Genomic DNA, 27900 nt, shown 5'->3' on the forward strand with positions numbered 1-27900 from the left:
GAGGAAGGGAGGAAATGATGGGGCTGACTTGGACTGAAAACAATCCAAACCGGACACCTCCCACCTGAGCTCCTCCTCTGGGGAGGGAGAAACCCCCACAGCCCATTCTCACCTTGGGGAGAGCTCATCACCTCCTCTGCTCCTTGGGGGTGGCCATGGAGAGCTCTCATCCCCTTCACTCAGCAGCTTTTTGGGCCATCAGCTGCCCACTGAAATGTGGTGCCTGGTGAGGTCCCAAGATGGGTTTATGGCTAATTTTTGCACCTCCCCTTTGAAAGGAGGGCTCCACCTGGCCCTGCTCTGGAGCCACCTCTGGGCTGGGAGACAACATCTGGCAGAGGCAGGAAGCAAAAGAAAACAGTGTCTGTGTGAGCCTGCTGAGGGACTGCAGCCAGGCAGAGAGCAAAATTTGGCCAAGGCACTGGAAAGAGTAACTCTGATTTTAAAATATTAAAAAAAAAAAAAGTGAGAGATCTCATAATGTGCTGGTGGCCATTTATCACCCTTCAGCCTGCTGTTAACTCCCACAGCACATTCCTGCCATGGAATGTCAAACTGCCCCACCAAAGTCACTTGAGCTTTGTCTTCACAGCTGGAGACCTCGGGGTCCCATCCCAGCAGTGTCCTCAGGACTCCAAGGTGGGGACTGGGAGGCTGCAGGGAAGGACAAGGCACAGCCATCTCCCAGCTCCACTTAAACGTGGCAACTGCACCTGTAAAGGTGGTAACTGCACCACTCAGTTAGTGGGTTGTCTTCATTTTCTTCTGAATTCACTCAGAGCCAGGATTAAAACATGAAGGAGATGAATTTTCTCATGTTTGGGCTTGGTTGTTTATTAAATCTTATCTAAAGTGCAGAGAGTTCTGCAACACTTCTAGCTACCAGCTAAAAGTGAGCAAAATGGGGGTGAGTTCAGCTAGTTACAAGGTCTTTCAAAGCTAAACAGTCAAATAAAGACCTAACACCTGTATTATTTATACTTTTGACCCAATAACCAAACTCCTGTGACCCACAGTGCAGCACTATCCAATCAGAAACCACTGCCTGAAAGCATGAAGAAGAAGGAAGATGACAGAAAGAGACAACACCCAAAATCCTCCATCTTGTCCCATACCTGTTACTATATTCTAAAACCTTCACATTCCAAACACTTCACCATGTGAAATCACACACTTCTATTCTAGCCACACACCTGTGATTTTAACTCCCTCACCCAAATTTGGAGCCTTCTCCAAGGCTCAGATCAAAAGCAGTGTTCTCCTGGGGGTCAGTGCCAGAAAGCACAAAAAGCTCAAACCTCCCAAGTTTCAGGGTTCCAACATCCTACCTTGGAAGGGGCCACTCCTTGCAATGACCCTTCAATGTCATTTCAGAATCAACACCTGGCTCTTGGATGATGCCCCAGCCTTGCCAGGGCACTCTGATCCCAGCAGCCCCTCCTGCCCCACAGCAGCCAGAGAGTTTGTTTTTTGCAAATCTAGTTTCTGAACCCCCTTGAGCACTTGCTGGTAGGACACACACAGGTCCTTCCTGGCTTGTTAAAGGAGCTGGGGTTTCCCCACTCCTTCTGTTCTCCTGAATTTTGCTGCTTCATGTGATTTCACCAGATCTGATGGCCAGGCAGAGACACAGAATAACCCACTTGTGCCACAGCTGGCTGAATTGTTGAGACCAGAAGATGACAAAGAAGGGTTTCAGGCAGCTGAGAGGCAGAAAAACCTGGAAGAGACAAGCAGGTGAGCCCAGGAGCAGAGCTAAGCCCCAAACCCAGGTGCAGAGACCCAAATAAGCTGCTGGGCATTGCCCCTGCCCAGCTGGGGTCTCACTGGAGGGGCAGGAGGGTGAACAGCAAAGCAAACCTCTGTCACTGAGGGGTGAGCAGGAGATGTGGATTGCTCTGGAGCCCATCAGGTGCCTCTGCCATGCTGGGACCCCCACAGGTGTGCTCAGGACACACCTGCAGGGTGAGGGGAGGCTGCACACCCTGCTCCTGCCACAGCTCTTGGGGACCCTGCTGGGAAACACAAACCCAACTGAGCTGGAGGCATCAGGTAAGGAGCACAGCAGGGCCAGACCAGGGGATGGACAGCTGGCCAAATGCAGCTCACAGGAGCTGGCTGCAGGTCTGCATGGCCACCCAAGGCTCCTCCCAACTCACTCCAAACCACTCCAGTCTCACAATCGACTTGGGAGCGATTCTATTTACAAACCTACTTCTTTTGGCAACCAAGAAATAATAAGCAAGAGGGTGATACTATTATTATTTCAGCTTCAGAGGAGGGAATAATCAGCTTTCCAAGGAATGCAAGCTTGGCTGACTGCCCAGGGCCTTGCAGAGATACCCATCTCCCCTTAACAGGGTCTGCCCTGCTGAAATTTAGCTGCCCAGGGAGGGTCAGAAGGCAGAGCAGCAGGGAAAACAGGAATGCCAGCCCAGATTCCCAACAGCTGGCTCAAACCTGAATTAATCATCCAGTGACCAAGAAGGGAAGCTGCAGAAGCCCTCCAGCATCTCCCCCCTCCCAGCAGAGACCCAAGCCCTGGAACACAGCTCACCAACACCAGCCTAGCTTCACATCTGCAGGAGCCAAACCCAGCACCACTGCCACCCCTGCTCTCACAAGTGAGCCCTGAGGAGCCTCTGAGCTCCTTCTGCCCCCCTGCCTTGCTGTGCAGTGGAGGGATTTCCCTGCTGAGCCCAGCTCTGGTCACTCCTGCACAGGTGATGGCACTCAGCCCTTCTCTCTTCATTTGTTGCTTTTCCTCCTCCCCCTTCCCTGCTGGTCACCCATCCCCAGCACACACAGGGGAATGTCCATCCTTCCCTCACCTCCCTTCTCTGAGGAGAGACCCCTGTGTTCCCCTTCTGCCCCAAATCATCACCCCCTGGTGCCTGCTTAGCCCGGTGGGGTGCAGGGAGCTGGGTCTCCACTCTTGCTGAACTCCCTCTCTTCCAGGAGAGCCTTTGGGGGTGTTTCACTGCTGCTGAACCTGCAGCTGCCTGAGCCCAAGCCCAGCTCCAGAGAGTTCCCAGCCCCAGCCAACACTGCAGGACACCTCAGGGCACCAACATGTGACACAGAAGATGTAAAAAGAGCTGGGGAGCCTCTTCCCCCTTTTATTGATCATTTGTATCCTAGTGCAAGCACTGTACATTTTACATCACAAAGCAAGGGATAATTTACAGGATACACTTCCACCTGGAAATCCAGCCTCATCAATCATCCATCCCTGTCATGCACAGAATTCCCACTTTGAGGGAAGCAGTCACCTATTCCTCTGTTGAGAAAGGGGGAGCCTGGGAAAACAGAGTAGGCAAGAGGAAAATGCCTCAAGACATATTTTCTCCCCTGGATGGTGCCCAAACTTAATGATAACCACGGTAACCATGGCAACTTCCCAGAGCTACAACTGGAAATCTCCTGAAACCCTGGAGAACTCCACTCTTTGAGGACAAGGCCCTTGATTTGCACATGGTTTAATAAAAACCAGATTAAAGTACACAACTCTAAAATTTCACTTTGGCTTGATCGACAACCAGGCGCTGTCTTTTGGCTGAGCAATAAAGAAACAAACACCAAAAGCTGCCTCTCCATCCAGCTGGACTCTGTTAGTAAATCCATGCAAACAAAGGAATGCTGGGTCACCAAAGGGGATGTAAAGGTCTTACCTGAACTGACAACAGCTCAGATGAGGATGTGGTGCCATCCCTGACCAAGCAGCCTGAGCCAAGGCAAGACCCAGCCCAAACTGGAGGTGCAGAAGCTTCCAGAAACTTCCTGCAGGAGCTGCCCTGCTCCAGACAATTCAAATGATGTGAGGAGGCTGAACAAGGGCTTGCACAGGCATTTGTGAGCCCCTTCCTGTGAGCATCACAGCGTGGGGATGATCTCAGCCCAGCTGGGTAATGGGGCACCAGGAGCTTCACGCCCCTCCATCACTCACAAAGTGGTGTCCCTACACAGACAACAACAAAAGCTGCTCAGGGTGGTTTTTCTACTGAAGAAAAGGCTGGGGGAAAACCCCAGGCCAGCAAGGCACTGAAGGAAAGAGCTGAAACTCCAGGGTGAGGGCTCAGGCCAGCACAGGGAATTCATCCAGGCTGCTGTCACTGCTGGGATAGTGGTGGGGTGTGGAGGAGGGCAGCAAGGCAAGGAGGGTGGAGAGCACCAGATTAAGGAATTCAAGAACCAATTCAACCTTTGAGTGATATTACTGAAAGGCACTGGGTCCTTTCTGACCACACTCTTCAATAATCTGGGTGTTTGTGCAGGCACAGGAAGCAGGAGTGAGTTCCTAAGTGCAGCCTGAGATTTCCAACATGATCACTTGGCTCCAGGAGCTGGACCTGATGCCTTGGGTTTTAGCTTTTATATTTTGCACAATCTCTGCCGCTTAGTGTGTAATTCTGAAACTTTATATTAGGTGTTAGTGAGTTCTCTTCACAGGGGAGTGGGACAAAACAATTCCTTTCTAGCTGGAGAATCAAGGACAACTGGTACCCAAAAAGCAGAAACAACAGTGAGGGAAAGGGGGCAAGGCAGGGGCTGAGACTTGGACAATTGACCCCAATGTGTAAATGAACCCAAACTTATAAAAGTGTAAAACTCATGACCAGGATCCAGCTTGGATTGGATCTGGGTGCAGCCCCAGCCAGGCTCTTGCACTGCCCCGGGTGGATCCTTTCAATAAATCCCTGTTTTATTCCTTTTGCTCTGTCCAGTCTCTGTTCCAGGTCAGCCTTTCCAGGAAACAGACCTGCACTATGCAGGGTAGAAATATTTTGGTTTACACACCTTAGGTTCTCCAGACTGCAGACGGCAAAAAAGTGATCACACTGAACATGATGGATTTCTCAAAGCACTGAACTCTCCCTGCCTCGCTTTTCCTGGTGTTCTGCCTGTGACTTCCAGCTTTCTGTCATGATCACAATTAGGTTTTTTTTTTCTCAAAAATACCCACACAGAGAGGAAAAAAAATAAATCCAGCAGCAATGCATACAATCACAGGCACAACTTACTCCAGTTTGGATTCAGGACTTTTTTCCTTGTGCTAGCTCAAATATTTTGGCTGGATTTCCATTCATCCTCTGCCAGTTTAATTTTCACCTACACTTTCAAGAGATTTATTCCTCATTTCCTGCAACATGCTGTTTTAGACTATCAAAGCCCACTGTCAGACACCTACACATGCCCAGTGTGTCTGCAGCAAACGCCAGGGTGCAGATCTAAGCCACCCCACCAGAAGTATTTCTCATCACTGAGCTCCATTCTCATGGTCCAGCCTGCATCCTGGACTAGCTCTGCTGCCCTCAGTGGGAATGCTCCATGCCAAAGTCCATCTCAATTTGGACACAAGTGCTATTTGTCATAAATCAAGCCCCTCCTCCCCCAAAATGTGGGGGGCACAACGAGAAAGATCCCGATTTCCTCAGGGTGCTTGTGTGGAGGAAATGCCTTTTGGGCTGCATCTCCTCTACTCTTCATGGAGATAAATAAATTAGGCCCCAGTTAGGTCTCCAGAGCCCAGAGGGAGGACAGCAGTAGGGAAAATGGCTATAAGGTTAATGGCTGAGGTTTAGGACAAGCCTCACTGAGCAGTGCTCTGGGGTCTCTGGTGGGATTCCCTGCTGAGACTTTCCCTGGGGATATCACTGCACGTTCCCCAGAACCAGGCTGACTGCACAGGAGATCCCTGCTGTGCTCTGTGAAGGGGAAAATCTGCAAAGGAGTGTGGCTCCCTGCAGTAGCACTTCTTTGGGGTTTCTCACAGGAGGACTGCCTTTCCCAGAGCTGCCCAAGGCTGCAGGGAACAGCTCTGACAGGGTGAGGGAGGCTGTGGCTGGAATTTCAATGCACCAGCTCCACCTGGATGCAGCACAACGACATCCCAAAGGTTTTCAATGGATTTTATTTTGTTTAATAAAAAACACCAACCAAGCTTGCATGTATTATCTTATATATATAAATATATACAGTATATATAAAACAAATGCATCTGGACAACGCCTTTCCCTGTGGCACAAACTGTAAGGCATAGAAAGGAGTGTCCTGACAGTCCTGTTCTTGGCACTACACAGAGATCCCCCTGCTGCACTCCCCCTGCTCACACACCCACGGTGGCTTTGCTCTCTTCTTTGGCTTTTCAAGGCAGCAGTGCTGGGAATACTCAACAAAACAATGGAGCTCTGCAGAGCCCAGGGAGCTTTTCCAGGCAACTCAAGACAGCAGGGATCCATCTTGTTGCATTCATGGGCTTCTGGCAGACTGATAGGAATGTGCTGCCTCTGTGGCACAAGGGACTGGAGGGATGAGGGCAGGGTGGATATCATGGAGATCGGTGACCAAACAAATTCTTCTTCTAGGGTGAGCTGGGGCAGCGGGGAGATGAGCAAGCTTTGCATCTCAGCATGCTGCTGGTGGCACTTGTCCGTGGGCTGAGACTGGCAGGGGTTTCCTTTTGCAGTCCCGTACAAAAGTGGAAACCAGCGAGGGTGAGACTGTCCTTTACTGAAGAAGCTCGTAGTATATTGAGCAGAAGCAATAAACCCGACGATAACAAGAAAAAAACAAAAACGGTGGCATTATCCCAAAAGGAAGGAGGAACCTTATCACTCACAGGATCAGTTTGCTCCCCGTGTTCAGTTCTGGGTGAGGGTTGGCTTTTTTTTCTTCTTTTTTTTTTTTCTTTCTTTTCTTTTTATGGCTTTTTTTTTCTCTTTCTCTTATTTTTTTTTCTTCCAGCACAGACAAGTTGCGAAGCAGGACGGGTGCTGTTGTGTCTTCTCCTTCTTCTCCCCAGCTGTTAATTGACTGTGGGCACCTGATTCCTCTGTAAACTATATTCCTTTGCCTTCAGTCTCAGGTTGGCAATACTGTTGGCCATGTTCATGCCCTGTGCTGGGCTGGCATTGGTACACGTGGCAGAGTAGGTGGCCATGGCACTGAGGGGTGGAAAGAGAAACATCACGTCAGAAATCACCAGCAGAGCCTAAACCCTGATGTTTTTCCATACCTGTGGGATGCACTCCTGGTGTCAGCAGGGAATTACCACTCCCCTTTATTGAACACCCCTTTATTTAACTTTATTTCTTTATTTCCACTGCTGTTCACTCACCCAGCGCCAAAGCTGGTTGAAGTCAACAGGAAAAAATTTCCACATCCTCTTTTCTAACCCAAAAAGGTTTGCAGTGAGGTCAGCCTGCCACTCAGACCATTGTCCTTAAAAGTATTCCACTGGAAGCAATGTCTTTTTGATGAGACCAATTGCTGCTTTTACAGCCTGTGAAACCACGTCACTTCTGAAACACATGTTACATTAAAGAAACACTCTGGGAAAAACCCTTTTCAACAATTGTGATTTTTCTGGTTTCAGCCTTTTGGAAGGAAAATTTCCACTTTATTTTATTCCCCCTCAAAACTTCAGCTGATTATAAAGAGCATGTCCTAAAGGCTGAAGGAAAAAGCCCAAAACACAAACCATTTTTTTTTCCTTTAAACTGCGACTTCCGACAGCAGAGGCTGAACAAAGATCTCCAACTCCTTTCTTATCCTACCAAAAATCTGCAAAGCTGCTTCCCAGACCACTAGAAAACTTGTTTAATCCATGTGTCCCAGGGGTTGCTGTGAAAAGCAGTTCCCCCATGCCAATTCCCCCAAAACCCTGCAAAATATTTGACCTGCTGCATTTCCTTTACGTGGGTCCCCAGATCAAAAGCAGCTGAAAAGCCCCACATGAACTAGAGGTGCCCATTTAACACAGGGTGTTCAGGAGCAAACCCCAAATTCTCTGCTGGATGCCAGCTCAGCTCTGGTGCTGGCTTTTCCATCTGTTTGCCTGAGTGGCTCACAGCTGAGGCTCTGTTCCATCCACAGACCCAAAAATCAAGATGGGTTGGGATTTTTTTTTGCCTTTTATTCTTCTCCTTCTTTTGTCTTTTTTTTTTTTTTTTTTCTGCAAATCTCCCTGCAGAGTCACAGAGGCTACAAAGCCCCACAAGGTGTAAAAGTGCTGGCTACTTAAGCCCAGCTGCTTCCCCAGGGTGCATCTCTCCCATGTTTTTGAGCTGGAAGAAATTTGGAGACCTCCAAGGGTACTCTAAGCTAGAGAATAGAGGAGTTTTCAGCCAGGGGTGTAAACTGTCACCAGGTTGCTGGGCTGGAGCTCCTGGGAGCCTCCCAGCTCCCCAGAGGTGTGGGGAGGATGATTTCACTTACTGATGCCAAGTGAAATCCCTGCTGAACCAAAAACCTCCACAAGTGCTTTCTTTCATCAAGTTATTCCACCAGGAGCAGTGCACAAGAAGGCTCTGAATAGCTTGAGAGTTGCTCCAGAGACTCTCCAGGGTCTAATACGGGTTGAAGTCACCCTGTTGCCCCCTCCCTCCACCCCACTGAGGCAGAGAAAAATCTCCTTCCTCCCCTCAGCTGTCTGCTTTCATGAAACACAGAGGAGCATCGTGTTTCTGAGGCCTAAAATTCTTTTTTCAAATAAGGTTTTCAGTGGCCCGTGGAGTCAAAGGTTGCTGGAGTGGGAAGTGCAGGCTGCCACTCTTGTTTTCTTAGGAACCTATGCTAAAAAATGCCTAAGCAAAACATTTTTCAACTTCAAAAAAATAATAGTATCTACTTGGCTGTCTGTGTGACAGCAGAGATCTGCAAATAGCTTTGGCTGACCTGTGGCTGAATGTATTTGGAGAATAAACACATGGATTGAAAACTTTGCCCAGATCTAAGAGTAAAAGCAGCCCTGGCCATGCAGCTCTCAGCCCTCCCCCCAGGAGTTGCTAATTGTTAATCAGGGGCTGCTACAGCACTGCTGGGAAGATGGGGAGGGGGCACAGGGCCATGCAAACACTCCACATGGCTGGAGGGTTTCACTATGATTCCACCAGTGTCCAGTATTTGAAAGAGCTTACTGCAAAGCTTTAATGGGGCTGTGACAGCCCAGCCCTTCAGGTGAATGTGACTGCCAAGAGATGAGCAGGAGGATTAGGAAACCTGGGGAGCATGGAGGGTCCTGAAAATGTGTCCTGAGCATCCCACAGTGTGCAAAGCAGCTGCTGTGCTCCTCTGCCAGTGCAGGGCACTCCAGCCTGCTCTGATGTGCCAGCTGCAAATGCCTTTGCTGAAACATCTTGGCTTCAGACAAGACAAGGAGAAGATGTGGGCAGGCACAGCCTGCAGCTGAGGGGCTGAAAATCCACCCCTAAGGCTGTCCCTTCTCCCCTGCTCTCATCAGCACATCCCAAGAGCTGCAAGAGACCTCAGACAGCCCTTCCTAGGGACTTCTCCTAGCAGTGTAAATGACATCTCAGGAGGGTGACCTCTTTTTGAAAGTGAGAGGCAGAAATAAGCCATGAGCATTCTGTAGGGATCTGGTGCTGTGATCAGTGCAGTCTCCCTGGGGTGGGGAAGGAACTCTCTTCCCTTCCCTGATCTCCCCTCCCCAGAATGCTGCACCAAGAACACTTCACTGGGAGAAAGCCTTAACCCCAAAAAGAGGCATTTTGACAGAGAGCAGTCCTCAGAAAACAGCCAAAGGATAAAGGGCCTTTCTACGGTGAAGCTGGTGGCCACCCAAAGCATCCTTTTCCATATCTGCAGTGGGTGGATCTGTGACTCTTTTTTACAGGGTGGATATGAGGAGGACCCCATGGAACTGAAGGAACAAACAGGAAGACCATGTGTTTGCAGCTCTTACAGTGCAAACAATGCTGGGAGCAAAAAAAGGGTCGAGGTGACTGAGCAAGAGGGGTCCTGTGCATGGTGTGGCTCCTGGAAGGCAGAGGGGAGCTGGCAGTGACCAGCAACAAATCCAGCCAAAGTCTTCATGGTCCTGACCAACAATGAAGCCACTGTGCTAAAAAACACTCAACCTCATTTTTAACTGCCTGTGAGCCAGCTGGCTCCCCACAAACCAACACATCCTGTGGATCTTGTGTCCACACCCAGCTCCTGCAGAGCCAGGAATGGCACAGGGAGGCCTGTGATGTGCAGGGACATCCCAGATCCTCTGAGACTGGGCTTGCCACATCCGTGCTCCTTTCCTGCCATCCCTTAAGCAGCACTGACCACAGGAGGTGGACACTGAATGCCAGGCTGTCACCTGGCCCTTAGTGCAGGCAAACCACAGGGCAGCATTCACACACACACACTTGTGCTCAGGCAACAGAGAGAAACTCTCACCAGCTCATGCTGAGCACTGCTCCACATGGATGAGGTGAGTTCCCAGCCCTTCCTGGCATCCCAAGCCACGGGACAGCCACAGAACTCCCTCTTCTGGCCACTGTGTGCTGGCTGAGCCTCCCCAAGTGCTCTGACCTCCCCTCCATGGATCTGTGCCCCATGCCAAGGTTTCCTCCTTGCTATAAACCACATGCACTAGGGAAAACCTTCTGTTTCCATGTATTTCCACCTGAGCCTCTTCTGAAATTCCCTGAACTGCAGAGAGAGACCCCCAGAAGAGAAGCTGCCATCAACAATGCTGAGCTGGGGCCACACTGCAAAACAGGCAGAGATGGGGTGGGAGCAGCTGGGGAAAACCAGTGGAATGCTCAGATTGCTGCATCCTCCAGCTGTCCTGTGTGCATACATCAGAGCTGGCTGAGGGCCACTTTTGGCATGGCCCATGGTTAAGGGTGGTATCTGCACCACTGGATCAGTGGTTTGTCTGCAGTTTCTTCTGTCTTCACTCAGAGCCAGGACTAAAATACGAAGGAGAGGAATTTTCTCATTTGGGCTTGGTTGTTTATTAAATCTAATCTAAAGTAGAGAGAGCTCTGCAACACTTTTAGCCACCAGCTAAAAGTGAGCAAATTTGAGGCAAATCTAGGTAGTTCTGAGATCTTTTAAAGTTAAACAATCCAATAAAGAACTAACACCTATATTATTCGTGCTTTTGACCCAATAACCAAACTCCTGTGACCCACAGTGCAGCACTAACTGTCCAACCAAAAATTACTGCCTGAAACCATGGAGGAGGAAAAAGACAGAGAGACAACATCCAAAATCTTCCACCTTGTCCCATTTCTATTACTACACCATAAAACCCTCAAATTTACAAGTGTGAAATCACACACTTCTATTTAACTCCACACCCATGATTTTAACTCCCTCACTCAAATTTGGAAGCCTTCTCAAGCCAAAAGCAGTGTTCTCCAGGGGGGTCAGTGCCACAAAGTACAGAAAGCTCAAAAATAAAAAATCCCAGGATGCAGCAGTCCGTGGGGTCACTCACTCACCTGTAGGGCGAGGCAGTGCCCCAGGACAGATAGTCAGTGGGTCTGGGGGCAGGGCGAGGTACTATGGGCTGCTCCACAGCTGTCACATCCCCTGAGTAGGATTTGAGCAGAGAGGCGTTCTTGCTGGCCAGCATGGCCCTCTCGTTCCGGCGGAACTTGGCTCTCCGGTTCTGGAACCACACCTGGACAGGAGGGGGAAAAGAGCACATTTATTTATAGTGTTAAAATCTATATAATTCTATTTATTACATTAATAATGATGGTTTATTTATGATACTATTATTAATATATTATATGATATTATTAATGTATTGTTAAAATCACAATGATTTTTTTTTGGTCATCACTCTTAACTGTTTTTGGTACAGCATCATTTGTCAGCTTTTTTGGCCCCTGTGTAGCTTGTATTCTCAGAACATCATTTATGGATGATATTTAGTGGACAGTGTGATAAATATATATATTATAGTTTTGGCCTTGGGAAAAATATTAAAATATGTGTTGTGCATTGTAATTTTAAATTTTGCAGAAGTAACCATTGTCGTCAAATAACAACAAATGGTTTGATTTTTGTAACTAACTGACAATAATAAGAACAGCTCATAGCTCATAGTTGGGAACTAGCTAATGGTGATTCAAGCATTTGTGGAAATAGCCAGCGCTGTCTATATGGTTAGATAATGTTTAAATAAAGGATGTGATCAATAACTGTCAGCTGCTCAAACCACTTGTGAGGAAGTGACACACAACCCTCAAAAAGAGAAAAACTCACAATTTCTGCGCGAGTCAGGAATCGAACCAAGCTAAATAATTCCATGTAAACAAATTCAAAGGAATGTCTGAATATGCATAATATTTATGAATATGTATTTGCCCAACTCGATGGAAAAGTATATAAGGGTTGTTGTTGCTGTGTGCCTCTGGCTGTTTATTGTCCCTTTTATCTTTTCATCAAATTTTTACAAATTCTGAAGAGTGCAGCATGAGCCAGGAGCTTGGTGCCCCTTGTGTGCCACCCAGACCTCCAGGATTTCTTGCTGCCTGGCTGATGATGCCCCAGGTGAGGTGTGAGCTGTGGGATTACCTGAACTCTGGCTTCAGTGAGGTTGACTCTGCGCGCAAGGTCTTCCCGTACGAAGGCATCGGGGTAGTGTGTCCTCTCAAAGACCCTCTCTAGTGCCTGCAGCTGGCTGCTGTTGAAGGTAGTCCTGTTCCTCCTCTGCTTTCTTTTCTTCTTCTCTTCTGAGTTCAGCTGATCATCTAGGAGAGACAGTTGGGGATGGGAAAAGTGAGGAAGGTACGAGCCCGCAGCCACAGGGGGAACGACCCCAGTGGCTTCAGGAGGGGAAGGGCTGAGGAAGGAGCTGCCAAAATTCCAGCCCCACACATAAACCACGCTGTGCCAGTCCCCACATGGAGAGGAGGTGGAAAATGCAGTGATCCCAAGCATTTATTTTTCAGTTCCACTGTGTCAGACCTGTACCAGCTCTCTCAAGCTACCCCAGGTCTCTGCTTCCTTATCTCTAAAAAGCAGCAAAAAAGCATCTCTCCACTCCTGACAACCCCAGAAATCTTCTCTGACGGCAAAGAATCTCAAAGCCCTGCTCTCTTGGCTTCAAATTTCCAAGGATTGCTTTTAGTGGGGTAAGAGCATGTTGGACACTGTTAGGGAGGAGCAGCTGTGCCCCTACAGCATCCTCCTTGCCTTGCCAAACCCAGCAAGGTGTTGAACAACCACCCATAAAAGCAACTATTTTTTTGACCTGGTTTGCATTTACTCAGAAATTCATCAATACATCTGGATCCCACCAGTATGTGTGGGGGTGTCACCAAAAATTCCACATTACCCTGGGGGGGACCTGAGCCAATATTCATGTCAGCATTAAAGTGTATTGAACCCTGAATCCATAAAAATGCACAAGCTAGTGAATCATATTCTAAGTTCATCACTGTTCACCTTGGCCCAGTGACAGTGTCACCACTGAGAGTCCCACTTTTGCCATGGACAAATGTGACAGTCCCTCCCTTGTCCCCCTCTCCTCCAGGGGGTGTGTAAGGCACGGGGAGGGGCTGACAAGGAAATTAAAGCCTGCAGGTGTTGTCCTCACCACCTGTTTGTGTTGCTTTTCACAGCCCATCTGGTACCAGTTACTGCACCTGAACACCTCTGGAGCCAGGCCCATCCATTTGGGAACAAAAGGACATTCCTCTTAAATTAAAGCAGGGTTTTCAGATTCCTTCAGGTTCACAGTGCCTCCATCCCTAATCCTCTTCCAACAGCCTGATGATCCCCAGAAGGCTCCTTTCCAAGCCTGGGGATTCCTGGGTGCAGAAACACGCCCTTGGTTCTCCCGTATCCCAGAGGAAGCTTTTGGAGACCAGTTTTTAACAGGCACGCTGAGCTGTAAAGCTAAGCTGGGAAGGGGCTGGCAGAGGCAGGAATGTGCAAGAAAAACAAAGGAATTAAAGCAGGGCTACAGGTGAATCAGGTGCTGGGAAGCAAAGCAGAGGATCAGAAAGTGGAGCAGAGGGATGGGATTTAACTCCTGCTTGTGCAGAACCCCCTGGTTTAGAGCACAGAGGGAGAAAAACCCTGCATGCCCCTCTCTTGACTCATCACCAAACCCTTCTCAGAAGGGTTCAGCTATTTCCCCCTGGCTCTGCTGGCCAGTTTTGACATAGCTGTGCACCACACCACACAGCACAGGAGCCTCAGGGCACAAACGTCCCTCTGGACGCCACAAACATTGCGAGACCAGCTGCTGGAGAGGCCAAACACAACACAAAGGGGCTCCTTTGGAGTTACCCATTTCATGCTGTTTCCTGATCTAAACCCTGCCTATGCAGAGCATATGAACAAATCAATGAAAGCCTTTGGGAGCCATTCAGAATCCCCTGCAGGCTCTGAAGGATCAGGTTCTGCCCAGCAGCCAACACCCGGCTGGAGGGAACACGAGCCCGAAGCCGTCTGGCCATTGCTCCATCCTGCGTGACAGCTACACATGAGGAAGGGTGAGCACATCCCCCTGGGGAGCAAGAAGAAGGGGCCAAAGTCTGTAAAAGGCTGGAGAACAAGAGTTCCCCCTGCCAAGCACGTTAACACAATTTTCCTGGTTTCCTCCCGGCGTAAAGCGAGACGCCGGCGGTGATTCACGGCTCACCTCGTAATTACTGCGCCCAAAAATAGGAAAGTGTCCGTGCTGGGTGACTCATGGCCAGGTCACCCCCAGCCTGGGCTGGCACGGAGCAGGGATGAGTCACCCCCTTCTTCCAGGACAGAGCTGCATGGAGGTGACAGCAAAGCACAACCTGTGGAATTTTGGGATCTCTCGTCGCTGCACCTCTGGAATGGTGCAAAACCCAAATGTCTCCTGGAGCGACTTGGGTAGCAGGGGAAAAAACAAATACAACATACAAATACAACAAAAACAAATGTTAATCCTTGTGCTTTGCCATATGCTGGTTACAAACTGCTAAATGAGGGACTGCACACACCTAAAGCCCAGCCTGCCTGCAAATGTCACCTTGCTCACAGCGCTGTCCGGCTGCCTCCAGCCTGCCAGCAGGGTATTTCTTCTTCTCTGCCATTACTTCTTTATCAGGAAACAACACTGAACACTGAAAAATGGCTTTCCTAAACAGTGCTGACAGCACTAGTGACTGTAGTCAGCAGAAACGCAGAGGAGAGGAAAACAGCTCTGAAGCTTTTGGGGTAGGTCAGAAATCTTTCGTCAACGTTCTTTTAATCAGAAAAATTTTCATTACGTGCAGCTTTCTCAAAAGCTGAGCAGCCTGCAAATGTGCCTTGCAGAGAGATCAAAATGTGTGTTCTCTCTGGAACCCAGTGCTGGAAAATCTGGGAATTCCATTGCCAAATCCCAACCTTCCAGGCTGGGCTGGGGAACTACGTTTCCTGTTTCCACATTTGTGTTTTCCTGTGTTATTTCTACTTTCCCCCATAACATGCAAGTCCTGGTGTCACACACAAGTATACCAAAGCATTTTCAAGTGCTCCCAAATGATTCAGCATGAAACATCCTATTCTTTTTCCCTCTTGCAGTGAGGGAGATCCACACTTGCAGACACTCCAATCTATTCTCCTCACTGCACGGTGCCTGCAAATATCACTGGGGCACCACCAGGCAGCTGCTCTTGGGATGCCACATTGAAAATAAATAAACAAATTTTAAAAAAACCAAGTCAGAGTTGAGAACTAAATTACTATGCAGGAGTTTCAAGATAGGTATTTTTTTTCATCAATACTTACAACCACAACATATTTTAGATTTCCAGTTTGCAGGCATGCTTGTGCATACTTGCATTCATTCCAGGTCAGAACAAAAGCTAATTTCCAGATGGGATTTACATTGTGTGGCCAGTTTGGAAAACTTTTGACTAGTTCTAATAAGTCCAGAACCAGTTATTATAATTCATTAATTGGATCCGAATCGAAAGTAAACAATTGGATTTAATTAAGGGAGGGACAGAGACACTTAACCACAGTACAATGCACGGTAAGGCAGGGAAGATTTGTCACATCAGTTACAGAAACTGGAAACTGAGAAACGACTCCAGGAAGAAAATAAGGAATTGCACTCTAATCAAAGCCCTCAAAATAAGAAGCTAACGTTTGAGCACAGGTTTAAGAACAAACAAGACAAATGATCTCACAGTGGAAAAAAATAGTAAGCTATAAATTAAAAAGGCAACAACACAAAACTCTTCAAACACAAAAAACACTGCAAGCCAGAGAAAGTTTAATTCAGATTGGTGGAGAAAGAAAGGAAAAGGGAGAATAGAAGGGAAAGGAACAGAGTTCCTTTATTTGGCTTAAACTTCAAATTCATGAAGCTTGTGTAGAAATATTTCTGGGTGCTCCCCCAGCTCCGGGCAGGCTCCTCTCCCCAAGATCAGCCATCCAGTTTGCAGCCCATCACACACTCCCAGCCCAGTTTTACTCAGGCTCTGCTTTGCTTTCGATTCATCACATCCCTCCAAAACATCGCAGCACTTTAGGTGCAGGGCAGCTTTGTCAACTGGCGTTGTAAAAACTCCAAAATCCAGACCCAAAATGTTTAATCAAAGCAAAGGCTCCCAGCAGAGGAATGGGGACATACAAAACCCACACGGTGCCAAAGCCCTGCCCCACTGATTTGAGACAAGGCTCACAGGATTTTCTGTCCCGCTCCTCCCGAGGAGCTCCTTGTCCAGCAGCAGCATCCACTGTCCTTCCAGATGTGAACAGGGACAGAAGAGGGGCAGGGGGACAAAAATGGGTAGGATTTCATGCTCAGAGCTGCCTCAAGTATATTTCTAAAACCTCCCAGGAGAGAAGGAACTCCAGCTCTCCTGTGCACAAGGAAAGTATTTTTGGATGGAAACGAGGTTTAACTTCAGGGCACACAAATGCTGCACAGAGAAGGTGTAAGCAGCCCACAGCAGCCATCAGAAATGCAGGCAATATGGGATGAAGATAACACTTAAAAGGAAATGGAATATGTTAAGGTAGGAGATGCCTGCTAAGTCATGTATTCAGTACAGCAGCGGCACTGAGCTGTACAGCAGTGAGAACAGCAGGCTTTTACTTGTGAGTGCAGGTCAGACTACAGGGATTCTTGAACTACCATCTTCCTCTCCTTACACAACACCAGCTGAGCTTTTTTCCTAACCTCTGCTGTTTATTTGGTTTTTTCCTGCACTATCTTAATGTTTAAATTATTTCAATTACACAGAAAATCCAGAGTTCCAGTCTTGTTAAAAGCACCAGGAACACAGAAAAAAAATAAAGTAACAAAGAAACAGACACTCCATTTCCTTTAAGAGCCATCTCTGGTGATTATCTCACAGCCAGGTTCAAGTTTTGCACATAAATAAGAAGTTGTTCTGTGCATGAGCACAAAGCTTCAGAAAGGTGACACTGAATTTTTCACTCTTGAGTTTTAATAGGTATTCAAACCCGAGTTTTAACACCAAAGAGAAAAATGTGCACATTTTCAGCATTACCTGTGGGCCTAGGGCAGCTCCTCTCCCCAGTGTCTGCAATGTGGAACCCATCAGGGTGATTTTTAGCTGCCTGCACACAAACATTGCAGAGCATGGGTAGCAGGGAGAGCCCTGTCCTGGCTCTGCTGCTGCACTTGGCTCTGCCTGCCAGGACCTGCTGGGGTCCTGCACAGCCACAGCCTCCCCAGCATCAGGGATGGACCCCTCACTGTCCTCCCACCTGCACTGTGGCCAAAGGAGACATTCCCAGGTGCCTGCCCCCTGGAATGAGGTTCCTGGGGCTGTCACCTTCCAGGTGGAGAGTCTATGGACACCTCCAAGCTCCTGAAAATAGTTTCCAGCATGCAGTCTTCACCCAAACTCACCAGGCACTGGGGACATGAGTGCAGAGGTTCTCCCTGTGCTCTGCTCTGCTCTTTGGTGGGTCTGCAGGATTGGATTTGTGGGTCTGTTGGGATTAAAATCCCAACCTGCCCTGCTCCTGACCCACAGACAGGGCAGCACGAGAAGAGCCCTATCCTAAGGCAGACATAAGCCAGAACTCCTTTTCAGGGTGGTTTCAGCTCTGGTTCTCTGCCTCTCATCTGGTGGCAACCTGCAGAGCACATGGGCAGTTACAGCAGCTAAGATGTGAGCCCTCCCTAACCATGTCAATGTTCCCACTTGCTGGAGCTGACAGAAGAAATTATATTTGGTGGGGAAAAAAAAAGAGTAATCATGATCCCGTGGAAATCCAGAGTCTCCCTGGAAAGACTTAACATTAAGTGTTAATTATTGGGAGAACAACATTTGTGGGGGCAGAAGTTTACATCCTCCTCCAGGAATTGGTACAAAGCCATGGAAAGTCCCCCTACATCCCACAGACCAGTCTGAGCTCTGCTGCAACAGTTCTGCTTTTTTATTCACTAGGGTTTTCCTTCTGGGCATCCTACAGCTCATAAGGCACATGGCTTAGTCCTGCTCTTCTAACAAGCCTTTCCGACAGGTCTTGGGGTCAGAGTGTTCCCATAATACAATAAGCACTGTATGGATCTCATAAGCTCCAAGGCACAGTATGTTATGTGTTTGGAATTCCTTGTATGCTTTTATACTTTGTTTTACATATTGTAATTTTTATATGCATCACCGCATTGATCCTTGGAAAATTAATTTTATAAAAACAACAAAAACAGCAAAAAAAACCCCCAACACATAATCAAAAGCAAACACATACATTTAAAAGCCTGCCAGAGGCAAATCATGTTCTGTGAGACTGCACTTTGTAACTGACAGAGCCCAAACCACCAGGCTGTGGCGGAGATCCAGCAGTGTGGATTTACCAGGCTTGGGAGGAGATGGGATCCAGGGGGGCTGAGCTCCCCCATGTCCCTCTTTAGATCAGCCCAGAGACACTGACCCATGGCAGAGGAGCAGGAATGCACTGGCAGAGGTGTCCCAGCCAAACCCCAGTGTCACCACCACACCCCAAAGTGTCACAGCCCCAATGTCCCAGCACAGCCCTGAGCTGCCACGGGGCCAGTGTGACCTCCAGACCTTCCTGAGAGCCACTGAGCCTCCACAGCCCCTCCCTCACTGCTGCTTTCACATCTGGATCAGTATTGGCACTGGAGGAGCAGCTGTGAACTCAGGGCTTTGCAAGGGCAGGGTTTGACTTCCAGCACCTCTTCCCATCAGCTCCCCTTGCTGTGCCATGTATGCTGATTCCTGATCCTAGGAATGGCATTGATTCAGCACAGACCAAACTCCCCAACCTCCACCCTGCTCCATCACATCTTCTCACTCCCAAAGGCTCCTCTCCACATTCTTGATCCCCTCCCTGCCACAGTTCATTCCAGAAAAAAACCAAACCATCCATAATAAAAACTTCTCCTGTCCAGCACCTTTCCTTTCCCTTGAAAAGCCAAGCTGTGGGACTCTGCCCTTTCCTGCAGATGTGGTGTACTCCAAACCAGCACACCAGCTCCTTCAGAGCCACCACTGCTCTTAACTGTGCAATTCACACTTTGCATGCAGGAGCAGAAGTGTCAGGAAGGCCAATATCCAATATCCACCTGGATATACCCCACAAGCTGCCTCAAAGACAGTGGCAACAAGCACTGCTGCTACAGGACAGGTTATTAATTTATTTTCCATACTCACATCCCCCTGGAGTGAGCTCCATGGGGTTACAGGTTAGGCAAAAGGCACATGGAATTATTTCCACCTGCTCCCCTGGTAAATTTTCCTACTGTCCCCTTCTTTTTATGTACAGAGGTGACCCCCCAGACCTATAGCTTGCCATGAATTATGAACTGGTGGAAGCTATGAAGTGAAGATCTGGCACTGCATGCCCACCTGGACTCTGGGCCACCCTGCTTTTAATAAAGTTATTCTTGCATTTAGAAAAAGTGCTAAAAAATCTTTGTGAACTTCAGCTAGAAAAGCTTTCATGTAAGAAAAATCAGATATTTTTGCAACAAACTGGCTAGTGCAAAATTAAAATGGGGGTGGGGGAAGAAAAAAAGAAAGGGTTTTTGTCAAGACAAAGAAGAGCTGCTTTGGGGGGATTTTTTCCAATCCATACATCCATTGCAGATGAACTGCCTGGCATTTCAGCTGGCTCATTTCCAAACACTACCTGCAAACATTCCCCAGCAAGTTCCCCTCATGAGGAAAGACTGACTCAAGCTGAGTGGCTCCATGAATCTGCTCCTCCAGGTCCCCACAGGGCTGCTGAGAAGTGCCATTATCCAACAGCCATCCCGACTGGATCTGGAAATTCACTTGGGACAGGGCTTTTGGTACGTGGGACCTGCACAAACAGACTGACCATGACCAGTGGGATGCACACGCCAGCTGGCTCCTCTGCAGGGCAGGAACACTGCTCCCAATGGAAATTTCATCTGTGTATTCCTGGAACATGCAGGACTGCAAGCTGCATGGCACGGAATGGCCGTGCCAGGACCAAAGGGAGGTGCAAACAGCGGCGAGAACGCGGGAAAAAGCTCTCCAAAGGCTGTGCTCCCCTTTCATTAGCATCCAAGAACAAATGTGTTTCAGGGAAATTGGACCACCAGCACCCCTTCCCGAGCAAACTGGACTGGAGCAGCTGCAAAGCTTCGCTTGGAAATCCATTTTTTTACCGCTAATGGATTTTATGGGTCCCTCTTGTTCACAACTGGAAAAACGACGGTGTCCAAGGTCCAGAAATAACAACTTGAGCCTGGCTCTCAGCATCCAGCCCACCTGCCTTTTGCACGGGTTGAGCATCCCAATCAGGAGCACACTCCTTGGGTGGGGGATAAAGGATCCTGAGAGTTGCTGCAGGAGGCAAAGGGATCAGAGCATTTCAAAACAACTTTCTCCGTCCCAAGCCCGCAGTGAAAACCTGCTCTTCTAAGGAGAAGGGACAAGGAGGCTGCTGCTGGTGTCTGGGAGATTTTTGTTGGACACAGGGACACCCAGAAAAACAGGAAGGCAGATGGGACAGAGCATGGCCTCCAGGATGCTCCACACCCCAGCTCTGCAGGATGCAAAGGGAAGCCAGGCTCAGACCCACCTCCATCCTCTGCCTCTTCTGGACGGCGAATGCATTTCACATTAGCTAATAAATTGCTACATCTTATGTTTCTTAGCCTGCTGGAATGATGAATATTTTGGAATGTATTTTGAATGGTTCCTTGCCAGAGGCGAACAATCATCCAGAAATCTGAAATCAAAAAGCTGAACAATGGAAAGCCCTTTCTTTCCAGAGTTCACCGCAGTTTGGAAAGCACAACTCAAAAAGGAGGTGAAATGATGATTATGAGAGTTCCTGTGAATTGAGGCACACAAGGGATATGCTGGAAATGACAATCCTTAATATGGAGTAATAATTTTTGCCTCCAGGTGATGAATATGTTACAGGATATCTGTTTATTCCTGCCCTTGATCTGCCTGAAATGTCAGATACTCTAACCTGGAGGACTGGACAATTTAGGAGACCTGTGCAGAAATGTGGATACAACAAAACACCATGCTTTTGGTCTGGTGCAGGGTTAGCAGACAGCTGCTGCTGTCCTGGCAAAATTTAACCCAATTTAAGCCTTTAGAGGGCTCTAGCTAATGAATCACACCCACTGCCAGACCAGCCACATCCTCACCTAACACAGGAGCGTCTCAAAAGCAGCAGAAGGTTGGATGGCTCACCCAAATCAGCTCCCATGGACCATCAGCCACCAGGCAGCCAGGGCTGAGCCAGCTCAGCACAAACCCCAAGCCTGGATGGAAAGTCTCCATGGATAAAGGAGACCAGAAGTGGTCTGGTCTCATTGGAGCAGCTCCAAGAAATAAGCTTTTCTCTCCCCCATAGAGATGGGCTGTCTAGACACATTGGCAAGGCTGTGCTGCCGAATTTGCAGTGCTGCATCCTTCTCATATCCAGCCTGTCAAATACAGCAAATTCCTGTCCCCCAAGCCAGTTAGCATGGGCATTTTTTCAAACTTCCTAGTGTTACTCATGTCCAGAAATGCCATTATGTTTAATGAGAAGTTTTAAAACAGATTTCTCCACACACGCAGGAAAACGCCTTATGATTTTCTTTATCAACCCTCTGGCAAAATAATTTATTATTTCATTATTTCATTAAATATTTTTTGCTAACAATTACAGTAAAAATAAAGTAAATCGAGTACAAAGTATTTTTACGCCAAGAAACACTGATATATGAATATGAATTGCAATGGAAATGTAGGAAAAAATGTTCTCCAAATAATAAAAATACTACTCAGCAAAACTTTTGGGAGTTAGGTGATGTTTTTACTGGAGAAAAAATGTTTGGGACTGTTTAGAGAGAGCCTAGCCTCAGGGCCACATTCAACACCGCATGGAAGAGCAGATTTAAACCCATCCACACCAAAATTACCTTCCAGCAGATTCAGGAGTGCAGGGGTGATTAGTGTGAGTTACAGAGATTTCTCCATCCTCAGAGGTCCTCAAAGCAAGCTAGAGAATGCGTGCCAGGGCTAGAGTAGGTCAAAAAGCACATGAAAATTCCATATGGCACTGGAGTAGAGGTGGATTGTTGACTGTATCTTTGCTCCTAACACATCCAGCAGTGCTCAGAGGAGTGCAGACAAAAAGCAAATCACCTCCAAATAAATCACAAGTGGGATGCACCGGCATTGCATTCACAATGTTGAGCTTCACAGCAGAGAAAACAAAATGACAGCAAGCAATGAAACCACTTTCAGTGTGTGGTACAAAGGTACATGGAGTAGCTGTGTCATTCCAGTGTTTGTGAGTCCTGCAGCCCCATTTCCCAGTGCTGGCAGGGCACAGAGCCTCAGATCACCCCAGTGCTGCAGTGCAGACCCTTCCTGCTGACCTACTGACCCACAGCCCCACGCCTGGGATTGAGACAGATTGAGACAGAAGCAGTCACGGGATGGGCTTTCCCTCTGCTTCACCAGAAGCATCCCTCAAGGACACTTCTGGAACCACCTCACTCCTGGGAAGGAAAGCTCAGCTGCTCCTGGCTGCTCACAAGAACCTTCTTTTAGGAAATCTCCACCTCTCTGGTCACACAAGCAAGGGTGCAGGTGGTTCCCTGTCAGAGGTGGCTCCTCCCTCTCCCTCTTGCTCATGCAGCTCTCCACACACCTCCCAGAACAGGGGACAGGGATGGCCAGCTGAACACCAGAGCCCAGCCAGATGCTGGACATGCTGAGCTGGAACCAGTGAGCAGCTGTGAGCAACCAGAGGCTCCTGGCCAGGGGCCACCAGCCCATCACACCAACTCCCCATGCTCCCCTGAGGTCACAGAAACTGAATTCAATTCCTGCAGGGGAATCCATCAGCATCCTGATGTGCCAACAACTGTACCTGCAAGCTGGACAGAGCCTGGGTTTTCTGGTACAGGTCAGCTGCAAAATGTCCTTCCATCCCAGGCACAAGGGACACTCCAGAGTGCTGCTGGGTGGACTGAAACATCCCCCATGCAGGTCCTGGAACATCCAAACTGCTACACAGAGAGACCACTGCCATGCAGCGTGGTGTAACAAAGATCAGAGCACCCCAAGAACCCCAAACCAGCTGGGAGAGAACTAAAGCACAACAGGCTGGTCCTGAAATAGGCCCTCTTTTTCTTTTAAGCACAGCTCATTAAATGTTTGCTGGAAAAACAGAAAAGCATTTTCCACAGAGAGGAGGACATCCAAGAAAAGCCCTTTCGGACATGAATTGGCAAGAGACTCCCAAGCATTTATCTTCAGCATAGAATGTGCTCTGTCAGGAGGGCTGTAACTAACAATACGCTGAAAAACACGCCACAGACTTCCACTGTGTTTTATTTGGCACTAAGGGGTTATTCCTCAACACAAAGTATTCGCGACTGGCACCGGTTAAACGAGAAATTACAACCTTCAAAAGCCCCATTTAGTGTCAGCTGCAGAGAGGACGGAATTCGCCACGGGCTTTGATGACAACAGATGATGCCCCATAAAACGCTGCAAACGCGCTCGGCTACAATGCTCGGCACGAGCTGCCGGTTCAGCGGGGGGATTGGGAATTCTGCCCTTCCCTTCCTGCCCCTTCTCAGGAGCTGCTGCCTGCTCTGGCACTGCTGATAGCCCCGTGCCCAACTCTGAACTCACCACCCAGTTTGCCCACAGGGTTTGGGATACAGCAAGCTAAGCTGCAAAGATACCCTGAGCTCATTAGCCCCACAGCTCGTTAGGTTAAGGAGGAATATAAAGGAAACATCCCATTGCTCCAGGCTGGATGCTCAGCTGGGATAGACTGAGCTCTACAGTATGGAGGTTTGGGAGCTCCATCACCTCCTGATCCGGCACAACTCAGCCACAAGGCAGGCTCCCTGCATTACTGCACCTTCCCAGGAGCAGGAAAGAGCTCTGCCACCAAACTCCTCAGACCTTTTTCCACTCTGGCTCTGGGAAAGGAGAGCTCAGAGCTGGGAATCCTGGGTGGTGTTTGTCGGGATGAACGCCGTGTTTCCTGGGGAAGGGAATGGCCACCACTGGCTGCCTGCACTGCACCAGGAAAAACCTGGAAACCTGGAAAAAGTGACAGGGATTCTCACAGTCCAGAAACAATCTCCAGCCCAGCTCTCAAAGGGGGCTCCAGAGAGGTCAGCCTGAGCTCTGTTTTCCTGCCACAGCCTCGGTGAGTTGTAAAACGTTCCCGTCCCTCTGCTTGGCAAGAGCTTTTCTGCTTCCTTCCCCAGACCCACAGAGAAAGAGGTTTATCGGGCAGATACCCTTTGTTTACCTTGTCCTGGAAGCAGATTTAACCATTCACAGGACTTGTGCAGCACCATCAGATAATAAAGGGGAAGATGAGCCCTTTTTGCAGGCAGCTGCAGCCCATGGCATGCTCCAGGATCTTGTAAAAGCCAGACTGCACCAGTTAACCCCTGCTCCTGCAAGGCCAAGAATTGAAATGAAGTGTGTCTGTGAGTCTTTACTGGGGACAGGGGAGAGCTTTGCCATGTCCGAGCTGTTCATGCACAGCAGGAGCAGCCAAAGCAGGACCAACCTCAATATTCACGCACGCTAAGCTGGATCCTCGGGGAGCTGTGCTATGCCCCCGCTGGAGATCAGCATCCACACAGGTTCCAGACTGGCTGTGCCTTCCCTAGCTGCATTCTCTGCTCTTTTGTAACCATAAAGCTGGCTGAGGCTCCTGCTTTTGCCATACAAGCACTGACAGAGTTGTGCTTTTTTTCGTCCCAGGTTTAAGCATGACCCCAGAATCCGAAGCCTAAAATAAAAATAAAATAGATAATTAAAAGCCCTTCAAGCAATGCTGAGATGAGGCTTTGGTCTTGCTGTGCTGGCGTGGCACATTCAGGCAGGAAGTGACAATCTTCCTATAAAGGCTCTGGGCACTGAGAGAACCAGGCAAAAGCTGGGATGCTGGTAGAAACCGCCTGTCCTTAGTCAGATGGTTTGTTTTAAAAGTGTGTCAGCTAAACCCACCTGCAGAGCCCTCTGCTGCTCTAGCCACTCACAGTCAGGTACAGAGCTAAAGGCTGAAATGCCTTGACCTTGAGGCACAGGAAAATCTGAGCCATTTCCCAGTCCTCAAGTCAGATGGCAATTTCTATGGGGCAGAGCCTGGAAGGCACAGCTTGGAAGGCAGACCCTGGAGTCCTCTAGGGAAAAAAAAAAAAAGGCCTTTTAAATTGACTCTCCTTACACAGCGACTGGCAGGGAGACCAAGCCAACATCATCAAATGAGTGTCCCGGAATCCTGTTTTATTTCCCAACATCTGACGGGAAGGAGTGCATCAACCACTGTCATCCTGCTGCCTCTCCTGCCCAGCTCATAGCACGGACCACTCCCAGCTCACATACTGCTGCTTCTCTCAGCAGAGAGTTTAAGTGCCCCCTGATGAACAGAGACGCTTTCCTGAATCAAAACCAACAGGAAGAAAACCCCAAGTCTCCACACAAAGTCGTATTTCAACCAAATCAGGTCCCAGCATTAGAAGAATTACAGGAGCTGGAGATGAAAATCTACTTTTAAGCTGGAAAACTCATCCCCGATGAAGGATGGATGAGTTACTAAAACAAATATTGCATTTTGTGCTGGCTAACAGGACTCTGTTCAGGGGAGCTAAAGTACTCCCAAAGATTATCATTTATGCACAGCTGACTCCAAGTCCTCTTGCTGGTTGAGCCCAGGCTGTGATAAAACCCACAGATTTCTCCCACGAACCTCTTCTGTTGTTCCTCAGTTGTTCTGGCATTTGTTTCTCAGTTGCTCTGGCAGTTTTATGGAATCTACCACCTGGGCACAGAGGTAAATAATTAAATACCAAACTCTGAGGATAAAATACCAAAACTCTCAGTCCTGGGCATGGGTTATACCCTCTCCTGGTGACCGGCCAGCCTATAGCCAAAATCAGGTGTCCCATCCTCACTGCCTGCCTTGGGAGCCCTGCTGCTGCACTCCCAGAGAGAAGGGTGCCCATGGCCACCCCAATCACTGCCCCACAGCTCCACCAGCACTGAGACAGGCCTGGCTGCCCCAAATCAACACCAAATCCCTGCAACTGCCTAGACAGCTTGGGGTGTCCCACTGGCAGCCCTGGTTACTGAGGACAAGCCTTTCTCACTTTGACCTACTCCCCATGCTTCCAGTATTCACAGAGAAAGGGCTCTGACTTCCCTCAAATCATTAGAGGAAACAAGGAAATAATGTCAAAGGCTTGAAACCCAAAAACTTTAGAAGTTGCTGATAGTGACCAAAGGGGTTACAGGAAGGGAAATGCCTCCTGTTTGCTGGAGCAGAGACGCTGCTCCTGAGCCATTAGGTCTCCTGCCGTGGTTCTTGCCTTTAAACTACAAAATAAAAAAAGAGGGAAAAGCTGTTGGAAAACCCCATCAAAGGTCTGTTCCTCTCTCCTGGCTTCCCATCCTCCTTGCTCCCTGTGCTGGCTGAGCCTCGCTCAAAGCCCAGCTTGAGCGAAGCGAGTCGAGGACGAGCCTGGGCTCTTTGAAGCAGCCACAACAGAGAGGGCATCCTCTCCTCAGGGATGTGCCACACGGGGCTGGCCTGGCCACCAGGACAGCAAAGCCAGCCCAGAATGTGTGGCAAGCAGGAGAGAGGCAGGGATGATGGAGAAGCCATGGGGCAGAGCTCACAGCAGCTCCCACAGGAGCTGGGCATTCAGAGAGGAGACTGCATCCCCAAACCCCAAATCCCAAATCCCTCAAGGTGCCTTCCAGAAGGGCAGCTCAGCTTACCCAGCTGGTTTCAACTGGCTTACCAGAGGAAATGCTTCCAATGCAACACGCTCTTTGCCTCTGATCTCCTGGCAGTTTTTGAGGAATTGGCTGATTTCAACCACGTTTTGACCATTTGAACAGAAATTGTGAAGATAATTCAGCCCCTGATAGTTTTTTGAAAACCTGGTGGCTTGGTAAAAGGAAAGACCATTATTAATGCCAGCAGCAAACACCAAGCAGCTGGGTGAGCCCAAGCTTTTACAAGACACAATAACCCAGAGTCTCACACTGTGCTCTAACAAATCAAAGGAAAATCCCAGCAGAGCTCAGCCCAGGTTGCTCCATGGGCATCCCTGGAGGTGCACAGTGGCAGGAGCAGCACTGCCACCCACCGCCACCTTCACACAACCCCCCTCACCTTCCTGGTAAAATCAGAGCTGCAAGAGCTGACTGAACAGACCAAGCTCCCGATTTTGGTGGTTTTTAGCTATCAATCGTGGAGAAAGCAGAGATGGAGATGATGGGCAGTGCAGCATCAGTTGTAGCTGTAGGGAGGGAACACAGCCTCCGCTCCTGGGGGGATGCTGGCCACCCCACCCCAGCCATCCGTGTTCCACTCCCCCTGCCACAGACCTTCCTGTGGGCTTGGACCAGTAGATGGCACCAGAATAACAGAAAAGCCCCTCTGCATCTCCCCAAATCGTCCACAGCAGCATCCCTTCCTTCCCCCAGCACGCAGAGCACTGGCACCAACCCATGGCTTCCAGCTCTCTTTTAAAATCCTGTTCAGAGCTGACCTCTTCAGGGCTTCAAAAAGATTTCAAACTACAAGATACCCTGCCTTTTTGAGGCTTATAAAATATATTTTTCTTTTTTTTTTCTTCTCCTGCAAATTAGATGCTGCTTTTAAATGAAACACAGAAATGAAGTATTGACCCAAAGC

General features: G+C 48.7%; 1 protein-coding gene across 1 annotated transcript in view; it reads right to left on the reverse strand.

Moving 5' to 3' along the window:
* Positions 1 to 6719: 6719 nt before the first annotated feature.
* PRRX1 (paired related homeobox 1) overlaps positions 6720 to 27900 on the reverse strand; it is a 34971-nt gene continuing 13790 nt past the window's right edge. Inside the window, exons 2-4 of the mRNA XM_033067607.2 lie at positions 12328 to 12503; positions 11244 to 11425; positions 6720 to 6944 (exon numbers count right to left, since the gene is read on the reverse strand). Of these exons, the coding sequence (XP_032923498.1) occupies positions 6806 to 6944; positions 11244 to 11425; positions 12328 to 12503 (497 nt within the window). The 3' untranslated portion in view covers positions 6720 to 6805. The remainder of the gene's footprint in view (positions 6945 to 11243; positions 11426 to 12327; positions 12504 to 27900) is intronic.

This window comes from Catharus ustulatus, chromosome 9, assembly GCF_009819885.2.
Source record: "Catharus ustulatus isolate bCatUst1 chromosome 9, bCatUst1.pri.v2, whole genome shotgun sequence".
Taxonomy (NCBI): domain Eukaryota; kingdom Metazoa; phylum Chordata; class Aves; order Passeriformes; family Turdidae; genus Catharus; species Catharus ustulatus.